General features: G+C 35.9%; 1 protein-coding gene across 1 annotated transcript; it reads left to right on the forward strand.

The window, feature by feature from the left end:
- Window positions 1-924: 924 nt before the first annotated feature.
- RMI1 (RecQ mediated genome instability 1) lies at window positions 925-18,202 on the forward strand. The gene is given in 4 exon segments (XM_028506925.2): window positions 925-2,109; window positions 15,150-15,238; window positions 16,094-17,810; window positions 17,812-18,202. Coding segments are annotated over 2 exon segments (1,881 nt in total). The 5' UTR covers window positions 925-2,109; window positions 15,150-15,238; window positions 16,094-16,124; the 3' UTR covers window positions 18,007-18,202.
- The last annotated feature ends 1,928 nt before the right edge of the window (window positions 18,203-20,130 follow it).

Here is a 20,130-nt window from a genome sequence, read left to right on the forward strand (position 1 = left end):
CATCTCCTCTCTCAGTTGCTTCTACCTGCAGTAACTATGGTTACTCAATTTCTTGAGAAAGGGAGGAATGAAAAACCTTAAGAATTCTCTGAAGGAGAAGACGCAAGTAATAGAATTTACTAAATTATTAAGGGGTTCAGTTATTGAAACCCAGTCTAAACATTATAATATAGATTCCACGTGATAATACCTTTTCCATTTGATCAAACATTTTAATCTTTCTTTGTAACATGAAAAATAATTCTGTTGTACATAGAATTACTTAGGAAAAGTTATTCTATTATACATAGAATTTTTTTATTGCATCTGTTATTACATGCAGTTGTAGGGAGATCAATATACCTTCTACTTTGTTAAATGAAGAATTCTGTGTAACAAATGTGCTTTTAGCGGTTTTTTCCCCAAAGTTCCTGACTTTTTGGTAAAGCATTTTATATTAGCTGTATTTGAGTTAATATAACAATGTTAAATATCTCAACTTTTTTTTAAAGGTTTGGTTATCTTTTGGGGTTTCAGTCATTGCAACTTTTTTTGGCCTAGTTTTGATAATATTATTATTAAATTATAGGATGTAGTTAGCTCCAAAAGTGGAGATTCAAACTGTAGATGGCAGTGCTTGGAGCGAATTATTAATTAGTACTGCCACACATTAATAGAACAATTTAGATATGGTTTTGTTGAGCAGCGTTTCTCAGGTTTTGTCTCAACTGTCTTTTTGAAAGTTTTGTTACTTGCTGTGATAACAGCACTAATAAGTGCATGTTTGAGAGAGATATATATAAAAATAAATGCATCCATAAGCCTTAAAATGTTATATTTTGAAAATTTAAAAATGTGTTTCTGTAGAGTTATAATGAAGGAAAAGTATTACTTAACCATAACATTATTGTTTTAAAGCTGTCATAAAGATAGATGCAATAGCTGATGTTGAATTTTTCTTTCACTTGATTTTGTAAATGAATTTGGAATGCACTAGCTGAGCTTATTATTTAAATGAGATCTGGGAAGTCTGTTTATTTTAATAGTGTGCTCTTATAGCCATTTATGAGTAAGTTTTACATGTAAGTGGGTTTTATATATAAAAGAGGACTGGTGATACTACTATATTCTTTTTCCACTTAAGTCAACAGGGTCTAGAAAAAATAGGAATGGAGTTAGCAGAATTTATATTCTATTTCTAGGTCTTCTACTAGGTATGGTCTTTATATCTTAATCTTTATGCCTCAGTTTCATTCTCTCAAATAGATGACAATATCTATCTACTGTAAGTTATTGCTTTGAAATTTAAGTTATAACTGCAGATGTAAAAATACTTTGCAAAAAGTTGAAAGTTTTACAAGTAAGAGTTTTTAATTTTTATTCTCAGCAAACTCTTGTCTTTAATTCTGTGTTTATATAGTTGTACCTGCTGGGATTTTAGAATTAATATCTGAAATTGAAATTCATCCTTGTTCATTTAATTTTCTGTCTAACCTTGACCTTTTCAATTCACAACTAATCTTCCTTTCTTACGTTTTTTTCCCTGGTCCTAGAAGTATCAACAGTATTATCTCTTAGTATTTAATAGATTCAGGTAGAAAATAGCATTTGTGTTATATGGTTGCTTGTAATTTAGGGGTATATACTGTACCGAGAGTTACTTATAGTACAAAACATTTTGCAAACAACTAAATTGTTATTGTGACTTTTATACTTGATACTTCACTTAAACAGTTTTTAACTACTCAAACTACACTTTGTCCTGATTTCAGTTTACTTACTGTCATCACATTAGTACACCTTTGGAAATTATACTACGGCCATTTGCCAGTACTGTGGTTTTTAAATTTTAGTGGAGGAAATAAGTAACTTACTAAATGAGCTCACCTAAGAGCCATGGATCGGCTATAATTTTTGAGGTATAAAAACCCAGCACTTTGGAATCTTAGGTTATGTAAGGATAGTTATTTCAGTATAGATGTCACTAAGCTGTGGTTTTGTAGAATTGTGCTTGGAGGTTTTAACTTTTATTTTAATTAAATTCATATGCTGATGTTATTTTGTTTTAGGTCTATCTTTTAAGCATACAGCTGGATTTGATTTATTCAATTTGAGAGGATCTTTTAACAGGTGAATTGATCTATATTCATTATGATTGCTGACTTATTTCCACCTTAGTTTCTGTTTATCGTACTTGCCCACTCCTTTCATGCCTTCTGTTGGATTGTTTTCTTTTTTCTATCTTTTCCTCAGCAAGTTTGAAAGGCGGTTGGGATATTTCTATTCTTTTGGTGTTTGCCTTCAGCTTTTATTGAAGTAAAATTTATAGTTTTTTGGTGTATAGTTCTATGAGTTTTGACAAACATGGTCACATTGTAACAGGGTGCAGCCAAGAGGGGGACCCCAAATAGGGATTTGGAATGGGGTCCAGATCTCAAGGTGTCCAGGAAATATTAGGATGTCCTCACTCCTTCCGCCCATAGGTGTGAGTTGGGGAAAGGGACACATGGAGCAGGAATATGCAGAGCTGTTTTGCATAGCAACAGCATGCAAAATATGCTGTTGCCAGCTAACCAGCTGAGGTTAGACTTTGCCAGCTAACCTCTGGTGTGGTCATTTAATGTATCTATAACCTTTAACTGGTTTCATAGATATGTTAAACAGCTGTGGCCTTGCCTTGAGCCAGGGAGAGGGGAGGGACATCCACCCAAAATGTAACTGGGGGGCAACTCCCCCTGCTTACAGTGCCTGTGTGAGAGCCTGGAGATGATTGGCTCCATGCCATGGGGCCACGCCTGCCCAGACCCACTATGGCAGCCCAGTAAAGCTGGAAGGATATGGGAGTGCTGGCAAGTGTAGCTGATTGTGGGAGGAGTCAGAAATGGGGCTGCAGAGGGAGATTGGCATGGGGATTTAAACCCAGACACAGCAGGCATTAGGGAAAAACCATGCGGTTTTCCCAGGGTGGGAACTCCTGCAGCCATGTGAGGAGAAAACTATGCGGCTTTGCCAGAGTGGGGAACCCCCTGTGGCTTTAGCGAGAGTGAAGACTCCATGGCTTTGGGGTGTACTCTTTGGCCACATGGCTTAAGAAATAAGAGAGACTTTGCCTGGAACAAAAAGGGCAAAAGGGCCTATTGCTAATGGGCCATGAGAAGGTGCCATGTGACTTTGAATTAACTGGGGTCCAAAGCTGGAGATCCTGGCAGTGACACAGCCAATGGTGCCGGAAGGCTAAATCATGAACATCTACTTCTTTTCTTGAGATACAGTACCCCAAATTAGGGCAGGGGGAGATGGGAGCACTGTGGGCATCTATGGGTATCCAAAAGGACTTTGATATCTTAATGAAGACATTAGGTCACTACTTTAAGTCTGTATAGCTTTAAATAAACATTTCCTTTTCTTTTCACAAATCTCTGGCATTGAGAGATGTCTTTCCTCCAGCGGTGGACAATGCGAAACTAGTGGGGGGTCCTTTCAGAAATAGTATATCGTACCCCCATCTTCTATAACAACATCACATCACCATTACTGTACTTTGCTGTGTATAATGGACACCCATGTTTTTGACCCAAACTTTCAGGAAAAAAATCTTTCGTTTTAATTTTCAATTCAATTTTTTATTTATTGATATTTAGAAACAAGACTGATTATCATATACCAGGGTGTTATTTTGCATACTGATATCATTATTGCTTTCTAGAGTTACATATCTAGTGCATAAGCATAAATAAAAGAATTGAAAACATAGATACTGAATTAGTATTACCCATGTATTATAGTGTGCATCCTTATTTTTCCCTCAAAAATTTGGGTAAAATATGCATTATAGATAGCAAAATATTTTATATAGTGTGTCTGGCTTCTTTCACCTAGCATACCACATTTGACATTGTTTTAGTCTATTTGGGTTACTCTAACAAAATAGCATAAACTGGGTGACATAAACAACAGATTTATTTCTCTGGAGGCTGGGAAGTCCAAGATCAAGGCAATGGCAGATTTGATGGGTGTTTGGTGAGGACATATTTTCTGGTTCATGGGTGACCATCTTTTTACTGTAACCTTCCATGGTAGAAAGGGCAAGGTGGTTCTGTTAAGGGGGGTTCTCTTTTATACGAGTTCACAGCTCTTTTATGAGAGTTCCACCCTCATGGCCTATCATGCCCAAAAGACCCTACCTCTTAATACCATCACACTGGACACTAGGATTTCAACATATAAATTTGAAGGGGGGCGGGGACACAGCCTATAGCAACATTCCTCAATGTTATTGCATCTATTAGTAGTTTATTCATTTCAATTATGGATAGTATTTCATTGTAATACTGTAGTACAATTTGTTTATTCATTCACCAGTTGAAAGAGATATAGGTTGTTTCCAAGTTTGGTGATTATGAGTATAGCTGCTATAAACATTTATATACAGGTTTTTAATGAGCGTAAATTTTTATTTTTCTTGAGTAAATACTTAGCGATATGATTACTGGCTTGTATGGTATAGGTGTATATTTAACTTTCTAAGAAAATGCTAATCTGCTTTTTAAGCAACTGTGAAATTGTTTTGCTAAATTGTTTTCCAAAGTGGCTCTGCCATTTGCCATTCCCACTAGTAAACATGAGAATTCCAGTACTTGGTATTGTCAGTTACTTTTTATTTTAGCTATGATAATAGATGCATAGTTCAAATTGTGCTTTGAATTTTGCATTTCCCTAATGTCTAATAATATCGAGCATTTTTTAATGTGTTTACTTACCATCTGTATATCTTTGGTGAAATATCTATTCAAATCTTTTGCTCATTTTATTTATTTATTTTTAACATTTTAGTTATTTACTTTTAGGGAGAGGGAAAGGGACTTGGCCCACAACCTGGGCATGTACCCTGACCAGGAGTTGAACTGGTGAGCTTTTGGTTTGCAGGTCAGTGCTCAGTTCACTGAGCCATACTAGCCAGGACTCTTTTGCTCATTTTAAAATTAGTTTGTTTTTTTTAATTGAATTTTAGAATTCTTTATATATTCCGGATACAAATCTTTTGTCCGTTATGTGTTTATTGCAGCCTGCCTTGTCTTTCATGTGTATGTGTGCTTGTCTTTATACTCTTTAAAAAATTGTTTTTTTAAATTTATTGATTTGAGGGAGAGAGAGAGATAGGAAGAGAGAAAGAGAGGGAAGAAGGGAGAAAGGAAGAGCAAGAGAAACAGAAACATCAATTTGTTGCTTCCTATGCAGTACCCTGACCAAGGATCTGGATGGAACCTGCAACCTTGCTGCATGGGGGACAATGCTCTAATATACTGAGCCGCCTGACCAGGGCCCTGGACACCACTTTAGCACTATGCTAGGGGGCACATTTTAAATTGTGAAATGATCAATAAAAATGCACAAAAGTATAAACAATGTGATACTCAGTAGAGCATGAAATAAACACTTGGATCTGGCTAGCTCATTTATCAGGTGATGTACCATAGTTGTTTTTCAGATTCCTTGGCATTTTCTTCATAAACATTCATGCCATCTACAAATGGGGTAATTTTATTTTTTCTTTTTATTCCCCTCTAAAACACTTAACACAAATGTGCCCTCTTTGGCAGTCTTTAAGTATACATTACAGTATCGTACAACAGATATCTGGAACTTACTTGTCTTGCATGAATGAAATTCTGCATTCATTGTGCAGCTTCTTTCTTCCTTCCCTCAGTCTCTGGCAACTAAAATTCTACTTTATATTTTTATGAGTTTGAGTACTTTAGATACCTCATGTAAGTGGAATCATGCAGTATTTTTGTGATCAGCTTATTTCACTTAGCATAATATCTTTAAGGTTCATCCATGTTGTAGCATATGACAGGATTTCTTTTTTTTAAGGCTGAATAATACTCTTCTTATGTATATATACAATATTTTCTTTACCTATTCATCTGTTGATGGACATTTGGGTTGCTCTCACATCTGTCTATTGTGAATAATTCTGCAGTGAACATGGATGTGCAAACATCTTTTGGAGATTCTGTTCCCAGTTTTATTGGATATATACCCAGAAGTGGGATTGCTGGGTTATATGATAGTTCTATTTTTCATTTTTTGAGGAATTTTCATAGTAGCTGCTCCATTTTACAGTTCCTACCAACAGTGTTCAAGAGTTCCAGAATGATACCTCCTTTGATTTGCATTTCCTTTTTTGGTTAATGATGGTGAATGTCTTTCTATAGCTTTTGATTTGCATTTCCTTTTTGGTTAATGATGGTGAATGTCTTTCTATAGCTTTTGGCCATTTGTATATCTTTGTTGGAGAGGTGGCTGTTCTAGACCTTTGCCTGTTTTTAAATTTTTTTGGAGGGGGGTTATGGAGTTGAGCTCTTTACATATTCTGGATATTTGCCACTATCAGAAATATGGTTGCAAATATTTCATCCCTTTCTGTTGGTTACTTTTTCACTGTTGTTTCCTTTGCTGTAGAGTTCTTAAATTTGATACAGCCCTATTTGTTGTCTCTTTTGCTTTTGTCACCTGTGCTTTTGTCACCTGTACTTTTGTCATATCCAAGAAATCACTGACCATTGCAATATTATGAATTTTTCTTCTGTGTTTTCTTTTAGGAGTTTTACGGTTTCAGGTCTTAACATGTAGATCTTTAACCCACTTTTAGTTAAATCTTGAATATGGTATAAGGTAAGGGTCCATTTTTGCATGTGAAGATCCAGTTTTTCCAATACTTCTTATTGAAGAGACTGTCCTTTCCCCATTGTGTAATCTTGGCACTCTTCTTGAAAATCATTTGACCTTACATATGAAGGTTTATTTTGGACTCTATTCTATTCCATTGGTTTATGTGTCTTTCTTAATGCTATTTTTTCTATTTTAATTTGTATGCTTTTAATTTCTTTTTCTGTCTTATTGTACTGACACAGTCCTCCAGTACAATGTTGAAATGTTGAGAGTGGACATTTTTGCCTTATTCCTGATCTTAGGGGGAAAGCATTTTGTCTTTTATACCTTTAAATTTTAAACATAAATACTCTTGTACTATTTTGTTCATTGCTAGCAGCAGAAATGAGAAACTCAGTAGAGCACATGAAAGTTAATAAGAAAATCTCCTCCCTAAATTAAACACCAGTACAAAGAAATCAGTGGAACAAAGAAGATCAGAGAAAATAAAATTTTATATGTATCACTTAAAATATCAAATTTTAAAGAATAGTTTTGAGACATAGCAACCCTGTGCCCTTGTCTTTTGTCCCCTTTCCCCAGACGTAACCACTTTCAACTTTTGTTGCCAGTCTTTTTTTTGTATTTACTTCTATAGCTCTGGAAGCAATGCAAATATTGATATTTGATATTTCAGTATTAGCCATTAGTCTATTGAGTTTCACTACAGAGATGAGGATTAAGCCCTTTTCCCCCTATTTTTCTTACCCCTCCCACCTTCACCCTCATACATATTTGTTGATCTTATTTTATCTCTGTATAGCTACGTTAAAGTTTTTGCCAGATTAGTATTCAGAGTGTATATTATGACTATATACATGTTTATAACAAAGTCATGTAGTATTCAAATATCACTTTTCTTTCCTGTTAACTATTTTGTTCTCTTTTGAGCTCTCTTTCTTTTTTTCTCTTACTTTTCTGTATTTTTTCTTTAGTACAATTCCTAACTCCTGCAGTTAGTTAAATTTCTGTTGCACATTGAGATACTCAATGCTCTGGCTAACAGATATAAACCAAGAATGAGAAAGACATGAAATCCTGGTGGGTCTCACACACTTTCATGTTCTTGAAAAATAATTTCTCCAGAGGCCTTCTGGGCTGTTTGCCTTTATATCCTGCAAATACCCTTAACTGTGATGCTTTACTCTCTTTTGTGTAAGGTTGAGAATATCATGCGTTCTTCTTGTTTTATTCCTCTATTATGTTAGAATACATCCTGCATTACAAAAATCTGTGTTTTGTACAGTGCTGATCAGAAAATGTTTTTATTTCATTGTCATTCTTGATTGATACTTTCCTGGGTAGAGATTTATAGGTTGGAAATAATTTTCATTCAGAAATTGGAAGGAATTGGTCATTTACTTTATAGCCTCCATTGAGAAATCTAAAGCCATTTTCATTCTTGATATTCTGAATGTGACCTATTTGTTGTTTGTTTTCCCTTTCTGGAAGCTTGCAGAATCTTCTTCCTGTTTTCTAACATTTTATAAAGGTATAATTTATTATATTTTTATTTATTGTGTTGGGTCCTTTAAATCTGGAAGCTTTCGTCTTTGTTGTAAATTTTCCTAAATTTGTTTCTTTGATTATTGCTCCTTTAATTCCCCTCATTCTATTGATTTCTTTGTACTGATGCTTTACTTTTCAAAGAGATTTTTTTTTTATTTTCCATCGTTCTGCTGTTTTTCATTTCTGCGATTATATTTTAAATTTCTAAGAGTTGTGGGGTTTTTTTTGTTCTATGAATATTCCTTGTTACAGCATTCTTACTTCATGAATATGATGTCTCTGCTCTCTGAGGATATTAATGATAGCTTTTTTGAAGTTTTTGTCTCCCTTCATAGTCACTTCATTGCATTTTTTTCTCTTTGATGTGATTTCTTTAAGAGGCTTTTCTCAGATATCTTGTCATAATTAAGAGTGGGAAACTAGAAGGAAAGCTGGTTGGAACTCTTGAGTCTGTTGATGTGGTCTCAGAAAGACTAATTAGAGAACCTCTCATGTTAGTGTGTATTTCTAAGTCTCAGTGGTAGGATCATCCAGAGAAAGATTTTCTAGTCTCCTTCTAGGAGAATGTAGGCCTAGTCACTGTTATTTCTTGGAGTTTTGTGGAGGAAGAGAGTAGCATGTGTTCAGCATTTAGTGTTTAAAAATTAATTTGTTTTGGTTTCAGAATAGTACCTTCAATAGTGCTCTGGTGTCCCACAGACTAAAACGCCTCTGATTTAGAAAACAGAATTAGCAGTATCACTGACGTGGGATGAGGATGCCACAGTCTTAATTAATGTCTTTTTTTTTTAAATATATTTTATTGATTATGCTATTACAGTTGTCCCATTTCCCCCCTTCTCTCCCTTCCACCCTGTACCCCCCTCCCACCCACATTTCCCCCTTTAGTTCATGTCCATGTGTCATACTTATGAGTTCTTTAGTTTCTACATTTCCCGTACTATTCTTGCCCTCCCCCTATCTATTTTCAACCTACATTCTATGCTACTTATTCTCTATACCTTTTCCCCCTCTCTCCTCCTCCCACCCCCCTGCTGCTCAGCCTCCATGTGCCCTCCATTTCTGTGGTTCTGTTCCTGTTCTAATTGTTTACTTAGTTTCTTTTGGTTTTGCTTTAGGTGTGGTTGTTAATATTTGTGAGTTTGCTGTCCTTTTACTATACATGTCTTTTCTTTATCTTCTTTTCTTAGATAAGTCCCTTTAACATTTCATAAAATAAGGGCTTGGTGATGATGAACTCCTTTAACTTGACCTTATCTGAGAAGCACTTTATCTGCCCTTCCATTCTAAATGAGAGCTTTGCTGGATAGAGCAATCTGGGATGTAGGTCCTTGTCTTTCATGACTTGGAATATTTCTTTCCAGCCCCTTCTTGCCTGGAAGGTCTCTTTGGAGAAATCAGCTGACAGTCTGATGGGAACTCCTTTGTAGGTGACTGTCCCCTTACCTCTTGCTGCTTCTAGGATTCTCTCCTTCGTTTTTACCTTGGCTAATGTAATGATGATGTGCCTTGGTGTGTTTCTTCTTGGGTCCAACTTCTTTGGGGCTCTCTGAGCTTCTTGGATTTCTTGGAAGACTGTTCCCTTTGCCAGATTGGGGAAGTTCTCCTTTATTATTTGTTCAAATACGTGCTCAATCTGTTGCTTTTCCCCTTCCAATTCTGGTACCCCTATAATTCGGATATTGGAACGTTTAAAGGTGTCTTGGATGCTCTTAATCTTTTCCTCAATTTTTTGAATTCTTATTTCATCATGCTTTCCTGCTTGGTTGATTCTATCTTCCTTCTGGTCCACTGTAGTGTTTTGAGACTCATATTCCTTCCTTTCACTATTGGCTCTCCTCCGCGTGTCTTCCTGCATCTGTTTTATGGTCATCTGCATTCTTTCATCTAAATTTCGTCCAAAATCCACCAGTTCCGTGAGCTTTCTGATCACCAGTGTTTTGAACTGCGCATCTGATAGATTGGCTAATTCTTGGTCGCTCAAAAGGATGAGTCTTGGGGGACTGATCTGCTCTGTTGAAAACATATTTTTTTTTTTCCCCCTGTCTCTCCTTTTTTTTTCCCCCCCGGTCTGGTTGCTCTTGTTACGGTGGGGGGCGGAGCCTTAGGTGCTCACCGGGGCTGGGCACCCCAGTCGCTAGATTGTGACGTTATCTGTGGGGGCGGGGCGGGAGCGGTAGTGGGGTGGGAGAAAACAATGGCGGTAGTTCCGTTCCCCTGGACTCAGACCCTTGTCTGGGCTTCTGGGCCGCGAGTTCTGCCCTGGTCCACAATCACTACCCCTCTGGGTCTGCCAGCCACAGCTTGCGTACTCAGGGATCACCGCTGCCTTCTTGCACGCCGGATGGCTTTTGTGCCGATTTCGCACCAAACCTTCCCCCGACCTCCGCGCGCTGCCAGCCCCGCGCCCGCCGGCTTGTCTTCTCCTACTAGTCCGGATGAATGCGTCTACTTCAACTTCTTGGCTGCCCGACTTCCATTCAGATAAATCCTCTGCCGGATCTGGGTGTTATTCTGATAGTAAATTATTGTTGTAAATTATTGGTTTTCTAATCTTGGTTGTACGAGGAGGAACGGTGCGTCCACCTATTCCTCCATCTTGCCGGAAGTCTAATTAATGTCTTAAAGAATCTCCTAATCAGTCATGTTTTTAGAGTGCTCTTTACTTCCAAACATATGTGGTATTGCCTTTTATGGGTTCTGGATTTTAAATCAGCCCACCCTTAATCCCAGTTTAGAATTCAGCTTTCGGGTGTCTGCTTTCCAGCTTTCAAAAATTGTTGCCATTGTTTCCTCTCCCATTTTCTTTGTTCTTAAGAGTTGGGGTTTTTTTAGATTTATTTTTATTTTATTTTAGAGTGGGAGGAGGAGAGGAGGAAAAACATCCTTCATGTGAGATTGAAACAATGACCAGTCGCCTTCTGCAAGTGCCCTGACTGGGGGGGACAAAGCCCACAACCCAGGCATGTGCCCTGACTGGGAATCAAATCAGTGACCTTTTGGTTTGCGGATGTCACCCAACCAACTGAGCTACAATGGCCAGGGCTGTTCTAAGAGTTTTATGGACTTTTAAAAATCTGTTCTCTGTGGAGTTTCAGGAGAGATTATAAAGATGTGTGTTTTACCCTTAAATATGTAATTTCATATTTTTTCTATAAATTTCTAAATCTACTCAGAATCTCTGTCTTCCTTGACAAAACAGGAATACCTAAACTTCCCTCTGAATTCTTTTTGTTTTTTTCGACATTTTTACTGTCTCAAATTTTAGATCCAGCTTGCTGAATCTTAAGATTTTTTTCCCTTCTGCCCTTAATGTATTGCCATTTGCCATACTATGTTTACTTGTCGATTTTTAAAAATGCTGCTTAGTAGTATTGGGGATTTCCAGCCTGGAGAATTTATCTTTCTTGACTTTCAGGAAAATTATTTTTTATTTTCACTTTTATTTATTTTCCCCCCAATTTTATTGCAAAATAATTGACATACAAGGTCTGGCAGAAGTAACGCCTCCATAAGTGTGGTTGGTAGGGTAATAGTATGGGTGTAATAATTTATAGTTTTAATTTGAACTTTCGCCTAAAATGTCATGTGGTGTGCTTGAGTGTGATAGTGTTATGTTACAGAATTACATGCTTATGATTTTGTAATAAAAGATTTTGTAATAAAAAGGGGATGTCCTGGCTGGCGTAGCTCAGTGGATTGAGCGTGGGCTGCGAACCAAAGTGTCACAGGTTCAATTCCCAGCCAGGGTACATGCCTGGGTTGCAGGCCATAACCACCAGCAACCACACATTGATGTTTCTCTCTCTCTCTCTCTCTCTCTCTCTCTCTCTCTCCCTCCCTTCCCTCTCTAAAAATAAATAAATAAAATCGTTAAAAAAAAGAGTTCCATTTAAAAAAAGGGGGGGGGTGTTATTTGTGCTGGGCCCTGTACATGACTGTATAAGTGATGGTTTGAAATGATTATCACAGTAGGTTTAGTGAATATCCATCATCTCATATAGATACAATAAAAAGAAAAAAAAATAATTGTCTTTGTCATGATTACTCTTAGGATCTACTCTTAACTTTCTGAACATATACAGCAGTGTTATCTATATTCATCATGATGTATATTATTATATCCTTAGTATTTATATTATAACTGGAAATTTATATTTTTTGACCACCTTGAACTATTATTATTTTTTATTATTATTGATTTTTGAGAGAGGGAGAGAGAGAAAGAGAAACAGTGATTTGTTGTTCTGCTTACTCATGCATTCATTGGTTGATTCTTGTACGTGCCCTAACCTGGGATCCAACCCACAACCTTGGTATATTGGGACATGCTGTATCCAACTGAGCTACCTAGCCAGGGCCCAACCAGTGATCTTATAAAACATATTTCCTCCCCATCTTCTAGTTTTTCGTTTTGAAACTGTGATTATCTTCCCTACATAGCTTTTTAAAATCTTATTTTTTTCATCTTTGTACTCTCTTCTGACTAATTTCCGATGCATAAGTTCTCTCTTCATTTGTTTTTATTCTATTGTTTGTCCCATCTTTTACACTTCTAATTTTAGAGACTTTCCCATTTCCAAGATTTCCAATTGCTTCTTTTCATAAATGCCTGTTATTGTTTAATTATCTATTTAAAGGATATTAGCCCAATTTAAAAATTATCTTTAGTATGCTCAAAGAGATTTTTAAAAACCATTTAAGATTTTTTATTTAAAAAAATTTTTAAACAGGTGAAAATTCTCCTGTTTATTTTGTCTACTGATGTGGCTCATGGCAGTAATTTTCCTCGAGTATATTGTTTTAGTTGAGAGCTCATGTTGGATAGGAGTTTTTCCCATGTGTTTTGTTCTTTTGTGTGGGTTTTGAGTTGCTTTCAGCCTGATCCTCTGGTTGGCATAGTGCTAGGTCAGCTGTTTCATTAGGGATTTGAACTTTTACTTGATGTGAATAGCCTACTTCTGGACTATACTATGTATACTATATGTGTTTTGTAGGCCCTATTTACTGACCCACAAAGATCTTACTCTTTTTTATTAAGTGTAGCTATGTCCCAAACATGTTATTTCCTGTATATCCTTCTAAAGATCCTTTATGTATATACAGAGAAATAAGAATATGCTTATTTTCCTTTCTTTTGTACACAAAAGTTAGTACACAGTTTTTGTTTCTTTATTTAGAAATAAGTTAGGAAATACTTCCATTTAAATCAGAAAGCTTTAGTGTAGAGATTATTGGTTTCTTTGTTATAGAGACATGTAGATTTGACTTGACATGGTTTATTTTCATCAAAATGGCCAGGGACTTTCTTACCTTTGAATTTTTACATAGTTTTCATATATCATTAAATATATATGGTATGTATCTATACTTGCGATCATTTTCTTCAATATAAAGATTCACCACCTCAGTAATTATAATGACCTTCATTCCTTTAAAATGTTATTCATGTAATTCTTACAACTATACTACTTTAAATTTTAACCATGTGTTAAATTAATAATGTGATCACTTGTTTATGGGGACAGTGTGTAAGTGAAAAATAATTGGTACCATGGTTGTTCTCTGAACCACTAGATTATTTATCGCTCTCCTAGCTCTTTTAATTTTTTCATATGATAAAGAATTTTCACCTTTAACTAATAAGATGTAACAAGTTCTTTAATTGCCATCTAGTAATTTTGCATGAGGGAAACTAAAAGCAGCCCGATCAATGCAATTCATTTTTCTAATCCTTAGCCAAAAAGTATTATTTTAAGGCTTCCTGTTGCTTAATATAGGTTACAAATAACTATTTACTACTTTTTCATAGATAAAACTCTTGACCTTCAAGAAAGCTTTAGGGAAAAAAAAAAAAGATTTTAACCTCTTTTCTTTCTTCAGAAATAACCCCAAACCTTTTTTTTACTACCCCTAAGAAAGAAAAAGTCAGTACTAAATATATATGTTGCTTGAGCTAAAAGACATATAGGAAACCAGACAATGTATATATCGATTAAATTTCTAAGAAATACGAGGTAAAAATTGAAGTCTTTGGATTAAGTTTTAAGTTTCTACAGAGAAGCAACATTTGCTATTCTTTATAAAGTGAAGGGATTTACCATATACAGAAATAATTTAATGCCTTTTCGGAAGAAATAGCTTGAGCTTTGCTAATGGTTCGTATTCCATGAAGGCATCTAAAATGCCAGTCCATGGAACAAGTCCTTCTTTCTTCTCTTACCTATTTATATGGTAATTTTCATGGATTTCTGGCTGAAGTTGCAGGCAAGACCAAAGGTTATCCAGGACTTCATCCTTGTTCTGCCAGAAAGTCTGGAGAATTGTCTTTGGGTTAATCCTCCTCTACCTCAGTGATGCCTCTGCCATGGTATCCCAGAACCCAGGCTTCCTTGGCGGTGAACTCTTTCTCCTTCTGCAGGCGGTACTGTTTAATTTCAGCTTGAGCTGCTTTGGCCTGCTTCAGCCTCTGGTCTTTTGTGGGCCTTGGATACTTTCTGGGCAGTCTGCTTTTCTGCCTATAGCAGCTGCTGGATTCCTTGTGACTTGCCACATAGCTGGTGATTCTGAGGCGAAGGTGAGCAGCCATTTCAAATGGCTGGATTTGCCCCTTGGGTCATCTGGCTTAGCTGCCTAATATCAGTGTCTGGGCTGGTTCCTGCCCTCTGTCCTCTCTGATCTCCTTTAATTTGCATACTAGCCCATGAAGTAACTACTATATAGACAAGGAAGCAAACTAAAGTGCATGAGTTTCTCATGGTCACTTGCTTTTGTTCATATCACTCTAAACCTCATTTTTAAATCTCTATTACCTATACTCTACCCTGATTGGTAACAGGAGCCTGAAAAACCAAACTATCAAATTTTTGCATTCATGAAAATAGGTCAGTGATTCTTTTTTGCAGCTTCATCTTATAACTGTTATTGCTTCTTGTCTTAGTTCCCAGGGCTATTTCTGAGCAGTAGGTGTTACAAGTACTCCCTGAACAACCAGTTCCAAATCCTGTCGTCAAATCCTATGCTCCTGTTCCAAATGGTGAGTTTCTTATGGACATACTACAGTTTTCATAAATTCTCACTCTTAGATATCTTTAGCTGTAGAAGGGAAAAATATACTTATGAGAACATAGGGTTAATTTGTCTTTACTTTTTTGCTACTGTTTTATCATACTGAGAAAATCAGAAGTATATTTACCTGGTAGGACTATTGAAATTATTTAGCTAAAGGAGATGCTTTTTATCAGCTGAGAATTTGTTGTTATTTGTTATAACTTTATCCTTAGATCTCATATTTAAGTGCTATATGGTCAAATACAATGCTATGTTTTAATAGAGTATGCATTGTAGTTATGAAAATAACCTTAGTGAATATTGTGTCTTTTTTTTCTGTTGCCTGAATAATTAGGAGGATGCTTTTATTAGACTTTAGAATATTTCTGAGACCCAAACTCAAATATTGTTTCTTAACCAAATTTTCAATGATTAAAATCTGGTTATTAATATAATAATTACTATTTATTATGTGTCTCTCATAGGTCTGACATGCTTTACAAATGTTAATCATGTAATCCTCAAAAAAAACCGTGTAAGATAGATGATGGTGTTGACATTTTACAGATGAAAAAACTGGGTTAGAAATTTAAGAAATTTATATTAAGTCAGAGAACTTATAATTTGGATGAGTTACCTTTCAACCCTTTTGCTTTTCTCATTATATCATCTGCTTACTTGTGGTATTTGAAATTTGGATATGTAGAAAGTGAAAGGCTTTTAAATTCTGAATCAAGAAAAATAAAAAGGGTATTGTTATGCCTGTTGTGTGCATTGTACAAAATTATAGAGACTATATTTAAGTGTACTGAATTATAATTCTTTTGTTTTTTGTTTTTAGGTAACAGATACATAATTTTTATTTAAAAGAAATGAGTGTAACTAGTATTGCATTAAGAGTTGAAACCTGGCTTTTAGCTACATGGCATGTAAAAGTACCGCTATTGTGGCTGGAAGCTTGTATTCACTGGATCCAAGAAGAAAATAATAATATTAATTTGAGTCAGGCACAAATAAATAAACAAGTTTTTGAGCAATGGCTCCTTACCGATCTGAAAGATTTGGAGCTTCCTCTTTTACCTGATGGCATTTTAGAAGTTCCAAAAGGAGAACTGAATGGATATTTTGCTCTGCAGATTAATTCATTGGTTGATGTAAGTCAACCTGCATATTCCCAGATACAAAAGTTGAGAGGAAAGAATACTATGAATGAGCTAATTACAGCTGAAACACAAGTAACCCCAAAGCCTTGGGAAGCAAAGCCTTCACGAATGTTGATGCTACAGCTAACTGATGGAATTGTACAAGTGCAGGGAATGGAATATCAGCCTATTCCAGCTCTTCATAGTAATCTTCCTCCAGGCACAAAAATTTTGATTTATGGAATCGTTTCTTTTCGCCTTGGTGTTCTCTTACTGAAACCAGAAAATGTGAAGGTATTGGGAGGAGAAGTAGATGCTCTTTTAGAGGAATATGCCCAAGAAAAAGTACTTGGAAGATTAATTGGGGAACCTGATCCTGTAGTTTCAATCATACCAAATAATTCTAACCAAAGCATTCCCAGAAATACAGATGATCTAGATCTTGTGTTAGGACCTTCTGATGAAGAACTCTTGGCAAGTCTTGATGAAAATGATGAGCTTGCAGCAATTAATGCCACCTCCTTGGAAAGAAGATACTTTAGCACAGGTAGTTCCTCAAATGCTGTTCCCACAAGACAGTCGGGTTTTGAACCAGGACTTGTTATTTCTCCAAGACCAAAGGAGAAACCACCAAATCAATCTGTGCATTTCACTGATGGGGAATTAGATGACTTTTCATTGGCAGAGGCCTTGCTTTTAGAAGAAGCTGCCCAGGAAGAAAAAATGGACACTAAAGAATTGCAGCCATTGACTTTGAACAGAATCACAGAAGAAAATATAGTGAGATCTTCACCTGAGCCTAATGCTCTGAATAATTTTTCTGTGATTTGCAAAAATGGTAACAGTTGGAATGAAAAAAATTTATCTGAACAGATGACTAATGAAGACAAATCTTTTAGTTGTTTATCTCCTATAGATCACAACAGTAGTGTTTTTTCAGTTCATGATAATATACACCTGTACCATGACTTTACAAATAAAGAAAAGAACTCAGAGACAGGGGATAAAGTAAAACAAACCATCAGCAGTTCAGATATACATTCCTTAAATAATAAAATTTTAAATGAAGAACTAGTTAATTATGTACCAAAAAGAAATTCACAAATTTCTAATGAAAATGATCACCATTTTCAGCATTGTTCTCCAAGATCATCAGAATACAGCACTAATCTTTCTATCACCATGGATTTGTATTCTCCCCCCTTTATCTATTTGTCTGTTCTAATGGCCAGCAAACCAAAGAAAGTTGTAACAGTAAAAGTCAAAGCCTTTATTGTAACCTTAACTGGAAACCTCTCAAGTTCTGGTGGCATATGGAGTATAGCAGCAAAGATTTCTGATGGTACTGCATATCTAGATGTAGACTTTGTGGATGAAATACTTACTAGTTTGATAGGGTTTTCAGTACCAGAGATGAAAAAAGTTAAAAAAAGAACCTGTTCAGTACCAAAAATTCATGGAAGGTTTGCAGAAATGTCAGCGAGATCTAATAGATTTGTGCTGTCTAATGACTATTTCGTTTAATCCCTCCTTGTCTAAAGCAATGGTACTGGCATTAGCAGATGTTAATGTGGAACACCTTGAGAACCTAAAGAAGCGATTGAATAAGTAATTTACTAACATAGAAAACAATGTTATTTAGAATTTATAGAAAACAATGAAATATTTAGAATTTGTCCTTTTATTTGAAACTTTTTGTAAAGGGACAATGGAAGTTTCATGACTTCAATTTAAAAGTGTTAATCATGTTTGTGTGTTTAGGTTTTCTTAATAAAATTTTTATAGCAACTATTAAAAAAGGAACTTGGTGACTCAGTTGTTATTGAGAAATTTTGTTGCCCACTTCTTTTTGTGATTTTTGTTTTCTTGTTTAAATTGAAATTTAATTTATTTTAAATGGATGCTCTGTAATTTCCTTTCATCCTTTGTTTTTAAAAAAGATTTTATTTATTTATTTTAAGAGAGAGGGGGAGGGAGAGAGAAACATCAGTGTGTGGTTGCCTCTCACACATCCCCAGATGGGGATCTGGCCTGCATCCCAGGCAAATGCCCTGACTGGGAATTAAACCAGGAACTCTTTGGTTTGCAGGACAGTGCTCAATCCACTGAGCCACACCAGCGAGTGCTATCCATTCATATTTCTGTCTGAAGTTTAAGAGTTTGTGACTTCTCAGTCTCTCAAATACTTATACAAGGTATTATTAAAAAAGATTTTTGTCAATCTGATCATTTATTTTGTATTTCTTCTTTTGAATTGTCTTCCTTGATGGTATTCCTAAATATTTCTCAAACATTAGGATGACAATAGGACACCAAATTTTTAATATAGTCTCTAATAATTAGCAGTAAAAGACAGATGATTTTTCCATTATAAATTGAATCAGTTTGGTATTTTTCTTTGTATATTTGTGAATTCATGCTGCTAGTATTCATTGTAGCTTTGAAATTTAGGGCAGCAGACCTATAGTGCATTTAAAACAGTCAATATAAATCAACTTTAAATACACATTTGACATTATTACTTTTCCATAATGGCCTGGTTCTTTATGTCAGTTTTATGAGACCTCAATACTAATGAAACGAAGCAGCTACATAAACCCTAATTAATTAACTAGAAGGCTAACCTGTTTTTATGTTTTATTTTTTAATATATTTTATTGATTATGCTATGATTATTCTATTACAATTTCCCCTTTATTCCCCTCTGGCCTGCACATCCCCTCCCACTCCCCCCCCCCCACTTTAGTTCATGTCCATGGGTCATATATAATTTGGCTTCTACATTTCCTATACTATTCTTAACCTCCCCCTTTCTACCTATGCTACTTATTCTCTGTAGCTTTTCTATCCTCTCTCCTCCTCCCACTCCCCTGTTGATAACCCTCCATGTGATCTCCATTTCTGTGATTCTGTTCCTGTTCTAGTTGTTTGCTTTGTTTTTGTTTTTGTTTTTGGTGTGGTTGTTAATACTGTGAGTTTGCTGTCATTTTACTGTTCATATTTTTTATCTTTTTTTCTTAGATAAATCCCTTTAAGATTTCATATAATAAGGGCTTGGTGATGATGAACTCCTTTAACTTGACCTTATCTGAGAAGCACTTTATCTGCTTTTTTCTTTTTTTTTTTTTAAAGATTTATTTATTTATTTTTAGGGAGGGAAAGGGGGGGGAGGGAGGGAGGGAGAGAGAGAGAGAGAGAGAGAGAGAGAGAGAAACATCAATGTGTGGTTGCTGGGGGTTATGGCCTGCAACCCAGGAATGTACCCTAGCTGGGAATCGAACCTGGAACACTTTGGTTCTGAGCCCGTGCTCAATCCACTGAGCTACGCCAGCCAGGTATCTGCTTTTTTCCATTCTAAATGAAAGCTTTGCTGGATAGAGCAATCTTGGATGTAGGTCCTTGCCTTTCATGACTTGGAATACTTCTGTCTGGCCCTTTCTTGCCTACAAGGTTTCTTTGGAGAAGTCAGCTGACAGTCTTATGGGCATTCCTTTGTAGGTAACTGTCTCCTTTTTTCTCTTGCTGCTTTTAAGATTCTCTCCTTATCTTTAGTCTTGGGTAATGCAATTATGTGCCTTGGTGTGTTCCTCCTTGGGTCCAGCTTCTTTGGGACTCTCTGAGCTTCCGGACTTCCTGGAAGTCTATTTCTTTGCCAGATTGGGTCATTTCTCCTTCATGATTTGTTCAAATAAGTTTTCAGTGTCTTGCTTCTTCCTCTGGTACCCCTATGATTTGG

The sequence above is a fragment of the Phyllostomus discolor genome, chromosome 3 (assembly GCF_004126475.2).
Source record: "Phyllostomus discolor isolate MPI-MPIP mPhyDis1 chromosome 3, mPhyDis1.pri.v3, whole genome shotgun sequence".
In the NCBI taxonomy this organism is placed as follows: Eukaryota; Metazoa; Chordata; class Mammalia; order Chiroptera; family Phyllostomidae; genus Phyllostomus; species Phyllostomus discolor.